Source organism: Sardina pilchardus, chromosome 10, assembly GCF_963854185.1.
Source record: "Sardina pilchardus chromosome 10, fSarPil1.1, whole genome shotgun sequence".
NCBI lineage: Eukaryota > Metazoa > Chordata > Actinopteri > Clupeiformes > Clupeidae > Sardina > Sardina pilchardus.
This window is the reverse complement of record NC_085003.1, coordinates 2,732,036-2,741,282: the sequence shown is the minus strand read 5'-3', so window position 1 is coordinate 2,741,282 and position 9,247 is coordinate 2,732,036. Positions and strand designations below refer to the sequence as shown.

Genomic DNA, 9,247 nt, shown 5'->3' with positions numbered 1-9,247 from the left:
GGCGTGCCCAACTCTCGCCAAATGAGTCATATGACTCCTGTAACTTCGGAACTTCCTGTTTGGGAACACCGGGAGGTAAGATCTGCTTCAATCAACAGGGTGCGTTTTTAGAAAGTTATTATTCGTTCTGTTGTCAATGAAGCTACATTTAATTGCGTTTTGGCACGTCACTTTACTAGACCTGTATGGCAATCCACCGCTGGTGCATATTAGGCTAAATTCCTACTGATTTAACCTAAATCAGTCTACGGGGAACGAACGAACCAGTCTGGGTTAGGTAGAATCGGAGCTATGCATGTTCATAACCAATTCAAATTTGACATGCAAAGTAACCTACAGTAGACTTAGGCTAATCAAGCGTAGAAGTGAATAAGAGAAATAATGCAGATCTGCTGGAAATGTTGATGCAAATACTTCGTGTCCTTGATGACAACATTAAAAACATCACTTAGGCGCTGTCATTTCATATGAATATATGGGAGACATTTGGCAATTGGCTAAGAGATGTATAAAAATTCTCTGGATGTATTTTGCTGGTTTGCTCCATTAACTTCCGTAACTTAACAGACACGCCCCTCACGACGTAAGAACTGTCATATGGCAAGCGATCGAGCGACCACGACAGAGGAAAAAAAGGACATCGGTCTTTCTTTTAGGTCTATGATATCAGTCAGCCACAGCTGCTTTATTGTAGACCAGTCGTTGTCTGTAGCAATATGTTTCACAGCATGCTGGGGACAGAGCCGTAGAGAGAGATGTTTTATCTACCGCTCTGGCTGGCTGGGGAACCATGTTCTCATTGAAAAGTAGCCGAGGCAGGCTAGATTGTGTTTGGCTGGCTAGACTGTTAGGTTCGGCTAGGTTGTCCGTCTGACAACTCTTCTTCCTGTGTTTTCTTAAGGTGACAATAATGGACACAAGCTGATTAATATGACCAAGCCCATGGAGTCAGAGGGGAAGACATATGATGAGCAAAGTCTCATCAGGAGTTCCGTCGACCAAAGCCAAGGCTCTGCACATGCCGCGGGCTCCAAGGATGCTACTCATTCGTTCGTCTACGTCTTGGCATTCTTCTCCGCCCTTGGTGGCTTTCTGTTCGGATATGACACTGGAGTGGTGTCTGGGGCCATGCTCTTGCTCAAGAAGGAGATGAACTTGAGTGCGCTATGGCAGGAGTTACTGGTCTCCAGCACGGTGGGCGCTGCGGCGCTATCTGCTCTGGCTGGCGGGTACTTAAATGGACAGTATGGGCGACGAGTTTGTATCTTGCTGGCAAGCTCTATTTTCACTGTCGGTGGCCTTACGTTAAGTTTAGCTCCGAACAAAGAGGTTCTACTTCTTGGGAGACTAATAGTTGGTCTTGGGATAGGTAAGTTCATTTCTGATGAGTTGTTCATTGTTTCTCATGGTGAATCTGACAGCCTGATGATGATTCATGTATTATAGTGATCTTATCTTATCTTATCTTATCTTAGGCCTAATACAAAACTCATTAAAGAATAATAGTTATATTTACCCTGCTGATCTGTTCCTCAGATTTTAACTTTTCTGAGTAACATGCATCACTCCTGCACATGTGATACACATATGGTCTGTATGAGGTTCATGAGCTGCCTCTGTTTTCACAGGTATTGCCTCTATGACAGTGCCTGTTTATATTGCCGAGGTTTCTCCGCCCCACGTCAGGGGACAGCTGGTCACCCTCAACACCCTGTTCATCACTGGTGGCCAATTTATTGCCAGTATTGTTGATGGAGCTTTCAGCTATCTGCACCATGATGGCTGGAGGTAGGCTATTTCCAACGTAATCAGTAGTTAGCAAACACCCAACAATAGAGTATGAAGACTATCTCTTTTTAGTTGAATATCTTTAGAACTGGTCTATTAATACCAGATACCATGGTAGGCCCTATATCATGGTAAAACTACATTAACTTGTGGGCAATATCTCTTGTCATTTGAACATATTCCACATCTGGGCCATACACACTTCCCTGAATAGGCTACTGGCTGTACTCCATACTAATGTCTTCTCTCATATAGTAGTTATGTGGAGGCCTTCTTCCCCTCATTTCAGGGAGGAACCTTGATATAATGTTCTTGGTTGTAACATATATATAAGGGCGTTGTAGTGGTCTTAAGGAGCCGTGTTGTGATCATCCCAGGTACATGTTGGGCCTCTCGGTGGTACCAGCTCTGCTCCAGTTCCTCGGCTTCCTCTGGCTCCCTGAGAGTCCACGCTGGCTCCTCCAGAAGGGACTCGTCCAGAAGGCCCGCCAGGAGCTCAGCAAGATCCGAGGAACCACACACGTGGATGAAGAATATGATGCCATTAAGACCAGCATTGAAGACGAGAGGGATTCTAGGGGAGGTGAACAAACAAATATGTATCTATGACACCATTCATATGGCCTATAAACATTTGTAGAATTATATAATGTCACCTAGACGTATCGATTGTATTACATTCTCACCGATGGCCTTCCATCATGCAGAAGATGGGTCAAGTTAATAGGATTTGATCTCTGAGATCTCTACAAAATGCTGCTTTAAAATGTTGATTTTTTTTCTTTTTTGGCATCAAAAAGGAAAAAGCCTCACGACTTGAGGAATGATGGAAAACACTAGAGCTGTAAAGGTCCACATATTCGTACCGGACTGTTTAGGTACATGATGTTAGGTTCTATTCAGATGTGTCCCAAGTTGCAGTCTTAAATGAGGAAGCTTAACTCTTTGGTGTCTGTAAACAAATTCTATGAACATTCTATCAAGCCTTCATTGAAAGTCTATTAACATTTTCTTTCATATGTTGGTTTAACTTTAATGGACTATCTGTGAAAGACAAAAAGAGCTTGAGCGACATTGTTAAGGTATGCTCAAAATCACTCGTACCCAGCTAGAAGATCTCTGTTCTCTCTGGAAAACCTGGGTGGTTCAGAAAGCAGAGAGAATATTGTGCCAACCAAATCATGTGTTAAGTCATGGATTGGTTATCATGCAGTCAGGTCAGCGGTATCATGTGCCAGTACGTAAAACTAACCACTATGCAAACTCAATTATTCCCTCTGCTATTAGACTGTTAAATGAACATCATGTAAGACTGTTAAAAGAATACACATGGCTACAGCAATACTGGTTCTTCCACCCGCTGCTCTGTTCTGCTCTGTTCTGTTCTGTTCTGTTCTGTTCTGTTCTGTGTGTGTGTGTGTGTGTGTGTGTGTGTGTGTGTGTGTGTGTGTGTGTGTGTGTGTGTGTGTGTGTGTGTGTGTGTCTAGACAGGAGATGTATGACTGCTGCAGCACTTATTTATTTGTCTATTTATTATTCTTAACATTGCATACATCCTAGTGAATGCCAATGTACTTTTCAAACTTTTAACCCCTTCATGGATGGGTTTTTCAGTAGACTTTTTTGCGTGCGGTTGTTGCAAATGGGAAATCCAAACATATTAAGTGACGCACCATATGGCTTATCAGTTTAGTTAATTAGTGGCAAAAAACATTTGACACACTTTTCAAAATACTGTTCTTTAAATGCGTTGAGCATCAGCAATATTGTCAGTAAATGTCAGACAGTCAGTACTGTTACTTCCAGGTAACGCAAATGAACTGCCCCTGTCCTGCAGATGGTCCAGTGATCTGGCGCATGCTGGCCAGTGCCCCAGCACGACGCGCCCTGCTGGTTGGATGTGGGCTCCAGATGTTCCAACAGCTCTCTGGGATCAACACAGTGATGTAAGTTGTAGTAAGGGTGTCACTTGCGCTCAAGCCTTGTCGGTGCTCACAGTCCAGGACCACAGGATCAGAATCGCTGGCTGGGCTTCTTCAAATAGACTAACCCAGAGATGACCGGAGCACTCGGATTACTTAATAACTTTTTATTGTGGTGCACAAAAGACTGACGATTCGACACACTGCGTCTTCCTTGACTCTGAGGAAGATTATTGATTAAGTAGTAGCTGGTTTATAGTTCATTGAATTCTCAAGGAGACTAACCACCTTTAGTCTCTTCTCAGGTATTATAGTGCGACCATATTGCAGATGGCAGGTGTGCGGGATGACAAATTGGCCATTTGGCTAGCAGCGGGCACTGCTGCCACCAACTTCCTCTTTACTCTGGTGGGGGTGTGGCTTGTGGAAAGGGTTGGGCGCCGGAAATTGACTCTGGCCAGTATTGTTGGTAAGGCAAATGCTGACTTGCCAAACAATCAATTGGCATATTTTATAACCTGCATAACATGGTGTTACAGTGTTAATGTAGAGGCAGATATGTTTTCATCAGACGTGTGTGTGTGTGTGTGTGTGTGTGTGTGTGTACAGGTACAGCTCTGAGTTTGGCTGTGCTGGCTGTTGGGTTTCTGTTATCCGCTCAGACTTCTCCCCCAGTCAGTTTCCATCCCGTCGACCCTGTTCTTAACTCCTCCTGCACACAGTATAGGTAGGAATGCTTGTGTTCAACCTCTCACATTAATCAGCTACACACTCAGGACAGCACACACGTGTTTTGTTACAGAGGCCCTGTACTTTTTTCTGTTATTAGAATTCTGAAGCATCTAAATCTACTCAAGTAGTTCCCCAAAAAATGTACAGTGAAGACGGGCATAATAGGGCATCAACTACTGTATTCTTTAAGACTGCATTATTATATTGTTATTTCATTAGTTTTTTTCCCCTTAAAATATTTTTGAGTGGAATAGTGAACAAAGTAATAATCTGACATTTTTGTTGAAGATTCTGTGAGCCCTGCATGCTTGATCCAGATTGTGGTTTCTGCTACCGTGAGAATGGCACGTCTTGGTTTGACACATCATGTGTCTCTGTCAATGAAGCCAACACCGAGGAGGCCTCATCGGGCAGGTGGGGAACTGGGAGAGGCCATTTTTATCTCCTCAGCATATCACATCTTCGCTTCTCTTCAAGTCGTGTTGTGGTCTACATGACCTATAATTCTGTAGCTGGATGTCATGAATTATTTTTGTTTGATTTGTAGGTGCTCCAATTCCTCTCAGGAAAGTTCTGGGATATTCTGGGCTTATAATTATTGTCCTACTCCCTACTCATGGGTTGTCCTGCTGGGACTTATTCTTTACTTGGTCTTCTTTGCTCCTGGTAAGAACTCATGAAGGCATGTTCCTTCCATATCTGTGCATTTGCTCTAAAACTGCATCAGCTGAATGTCTGTGGTGGTTGACCCCTCTGTAGGTATGGGACCCATGCCCTGGACTATCAACTCTGAGATCTATCCTCTGTGGGCAAGGAGCACAGGAAATGCTTGTTCAGCTGGTGTCAACTGGATCTGCAACGTCTTGGTGTCTCTGACATTCCTGCATGTGGCAGAGTACCTCACTTACTACGGTGGGATTGCTTATCTAATATGACCACAAAATGATTACAATCATGTTCAGAGTGATGTCTGTTGGGTTCATTTAATGGCATAGAATTAAAAAAGGATCCTGTTGCATCTCTTCTGCTAGAGAAGTAGCCCTCTGCGGTTGTGTGTTGGTGGGAGTGCTGAGGTGGTGTTGTACAGTATGTGCTGTGTGGGGTGCGTTCTGAAGTGGTTCTCTATGTGCTGCGTCAGGTGCCTTCTTCCTGTACTCGGGCCTGGCTCTGCTGGGCTTCCTCTTCATCTTCAGCTGCGTGCCCGAGACCAAAGGCCAGCGGCTGGAGGACATGGAGGCCCTGTTTGCAGATCAGCTGTGCACCTGTGGGAACTCTGGCCCCTCCCTCAGACAATACATCAGGGTAAACGACGGCAGCTATCAGTCTGAAAATGAAGTGTCTGATGAAGAGTTGCCCTAAGGAGTGGGGACACTGGCTGTCACTCTTTTCTCCTTCATTTCTGTTTCCGGGGTGAGGGTCGGGGGAGCCTTGGACCAGTAGGGGTGACTGGGTGACTGTGAAACTGCATTCACTTTGACTACCTTTCCTCTGCATGCACTGCAGAGAATCTGCACTTTTGTTCATATAGCTTCAGTAAGTTTGATGGCCCTTGCTTTTCAGACAAGTTTATACTGTAAAGATCTATGCTGTTGATCGGTATAGCATATGTTATAAAATAGTGAAATTATTTCGTTATTTGAATATGTGTTGTGATTTAAAATAATGTTCAATCCTGGAAAGAGAGATACATTGAAAAACTATAGATCATATACTTTTAATATATTGTAGTTTTCCAAGCTACATCAGTATTGTATTCCAGCTTGCAAAGAAAGAAGAAAATGGACAATTAAAATATTTAGTCTCTGGAATGCAGTTGGGTGGTAGAACAGGTACTTGACCACTTGAAGTTTGGACACACCTACTTATTTATGGGTTTAAATGTTTAGAAGCGGGTGCGCACATCTGAATATTTAAAAAAGTAGGTGCTGGACTCAAAAAGCAACAGTAAAAAGGACAGAAAAGTCCGCACACTAAAGGTCCAATATTCTTTTTTTGTTTTTATTCACCACGTGACATTTCGGGACACACTGCCCTTCCTCAGATTGTTTAAATGTGACCATTTCTACAGCTTTTCACATTCTTTGCATTCTCATAACCATCCACAAGTTAGACACTGGGAATGTTTTTTGTTTTTTTAAATCCTGAAAGGGTTATGTTGAGCTCTTCTTGGATGCTTTCTGTTCACTCATGTTAATCGAAATGTATTCCAAGTGACAATTTCAATGAAGCTGATTATGATGACGTTGATAGTGGGCAAAGCAGTCAATAAGGACCATGGACGGGGCGGAGGCTATTATGAAGAATGTAATGCATGAAATAAAACAAAGTATGTTTCATGAATCAATTTCTTCAAAGTAGCCTCCAATTATGGTTATGGTTATGGTTATTTAGCAGATGCCTTTGTCCAAAGCGACATACAAATAAATAACAGTACAAATTAAATTAACAGTGAACAATTACAATAGGGAGAATAGTAATATTATCAGTAAAACAATAATTTTAAGCACTAACCTAATGAGAAATAAAAACAGTGAAATGAGAATAGCAATCAAATAAGTCACTCAGTTAATTATATATAATAATAATAATAACTAAAGCAAGGCAATACTTTCATGACTAATCATAACCAGCTTCATGAGATGATTATCTGGAATGCTTCTCGAAAAACATGAACAGGAATCAGCCGAGAAGTGCTCAACATGTATAGGAACTCCTTCAGGACTGTGGCTGAGAAAATGCCAAAAATTGTGAAATTTGAAAGGCCTACGGTATTTAAACATGCTTTAAAAATAGTAGAGTAGATAATGTATGAGTAGGGGCTCCCAAAGATTTGTACTGGTAGTGTAGATATTTCCTCTGCTTAATGATGAATACTAACAATACCTCTGAAACATCTTGTAACTAAATAACACCAGCTGTTACTTTGGCGGGATGACAAGATTCTATGGTGATGGGACTGTAGAGTTGTTCAACAGCAGATGTCATTAGTATGTTTTGGTAATTCAAAAGAACAATGATGCATTTTCCAGCCCCAAATGGAGTTAGCCCAAATGCACTATGGATCGCTGGAGCGAAATACTGCCGTTTCTTACATAACAGTGAGTATGGTAAATGCACATTACAGGACCATTGCCCTGTTGTCATCCAATCCTTTGGCACAAATATATGAATAATAAATACCAGTAATAGCAATTATTGAAACCTAATTCTGTTCTACTAATTGTTTTCCCCTGCTTCACGCCATCATTTATCTTCAGTTGTCGAACTTGTCGTAGTGCTACAACAGTCTCCCTTCATGGAATGCATTACTGGGAACAATACAGTGAAAGTGGCTTTCTTGAAGACATGGCTAAATCAACCTCAATTAAACCGAAGGCCTCTGTTTCACTTTGTTTTCTTTCCGTGGATTTCAAAAATCAACAAACCAATCATATTTTGCCTTTTGCAGAAGTAGGAGTAGGCCTACTCTCTGGAATTGAATTGACGTATTATTTTCTGGATGGCATTTTGTTATTTTGGAAGCAGTACTTTTAATATATGTACAGCCGCAGGAACCAAATTGTATTGTGCAATGCAGCATGTTGCTAGTTTCTGTCATTTCATACATGGAAAGACAATGTGCCATTTATCAAAGGGAAGGCTTTATTATTTATTTGTCTAAATGAAGGATTGCATAATGAACATGTCTGTATAGGATTTATGAATAATTATTTCTGTCTATTAAATTTTGATATTGAGATTGGTGCCACTGAAAAGTCTACTGTTGTGTGTGAGTGCCTAATTATTACTAAACTAAAACCTAAGGGGAGGCTTCGTTGTCATTTCCGTTGTGTTAAGGGGTAGTAGGCCTATACGGACTCCAGGCTGAGGGTAGCCTATATATTGTAATGTAGCCTATACGTTAGGCCACAGTAAGTTACAGTAACATTAACAAATGCAATATGTTTCGCTGTTAACAAATCCCCCAGACATTACCGTGTTTTGTTTGGCTGCTTAACAATCGTGCATTAATAAGTGAATAGTTCCGTAGGAATTGTCGTTTGTGGCTTGTGGTGTGTATTAGAATAGCTACGTCGAAAATCGTTGTATTTTCCCCGATTAATCAACTAAGCTGGAGTGTTCCGCTGTCTTTAGAGGAAGATGGCCTACGCGCGCTGTGAGTCTTACAAAAATACAGGCCTCTGCCTCTACCTCATGCAGATCATCATGCGCAAACATGAATTAATAGGCCTATGCAATGGACACACAGAACCTATATGAGTTGGGGGTTAACCCTGACTCACGTAGCTTCTATGGAGCAAATGCTTGTAGGCCTACGCTCAAAATAACAGCAATTATTTCAGGCTCTTTTTTTACCTCAAGACTTTTTTTTTTTTTTTTTATCAGTGGTTCCAAGTTGGTGATGTTGATCAGTAGCCTACTCCAGCCCGGCAATAGTTCGGGATCTCTCAATAAGGGTCTTATATCTGTTCAATATCTTAGTCTATTTAGCGCTTCTTGGTGTGTATTGTTTTTGTTTTCAATAGGCCATTGATTGAATTGACAGTTATTTTCTTATTGCTATTCTCCTTAATGTAGCCTTAATTACCATGCCATAGTTATTGTCATATGATTGATTGAATGACTTTATGTTTATTTTCTATTCTCCTATAAATTCATTGTTTATTTGCATTATTATTGCATGAATTTATATTGTTTATTGTTTAGGCTATAATATTATTGTAGGTCTACCAACGTTTTGAAATTGTTCACTATTAATTAATGATTGTGTGTTTATTGTATTGGTTTTAGTGGTATGTCGCTTT

General features: G+C 41.3%; 1 protein-coding gene across 3 annotated transcripts; it reads left to right on the top strand.

The window, feature by feature from the left end:
* The first annotated feature begins 6 nt into the window (after positions 1–6).
* Positions 7–8,179, top strand: slc2a13b (solute carrier family 2 member 13b). 3 transcript variants are annotated; one of them, XM_062546548.1, is made up of 12 exons: positions 7–99; positions 902–1,369; positions 1,629–1,788; positions 2,166–2,371; positions 3,626–3,734; positions 4,016–4,179; positions 4,320–4,437; positions 4,731–4,856; positions 4,990–5,108; positions 5,202–5,354; positions 5,581–5,744; positions 7,472–8,179. In XM_062546548.1, exons 2-12 carry the CDS (start codon positions 931–933, stop codon positions 7,613–7,615), a joined length of 1,902 nt encoding a protein of 633 aa, XP_062402532.1. In that variant the 5' UTR covers positions 7–99; positions 902–930; the 3' UTR covers positions 7,616–8,179. The 3 variants fall into 3 exon arrangements, with proteins under 3 accessions (XP_062402532.1, XP_062402534.1, XP_062402535.1); XM_062546550.1 differs by having other exon boundaries at positions 22–75; XM_062546551.1 differs by lacking the exon at positions 7–99 and having other exon boundaries at positions 632–1,369; positions 7,472–7,540; positions 7,700–8,179.
* Positions 8,180–9,247: the final 1,068 nt, after the last annotated feature.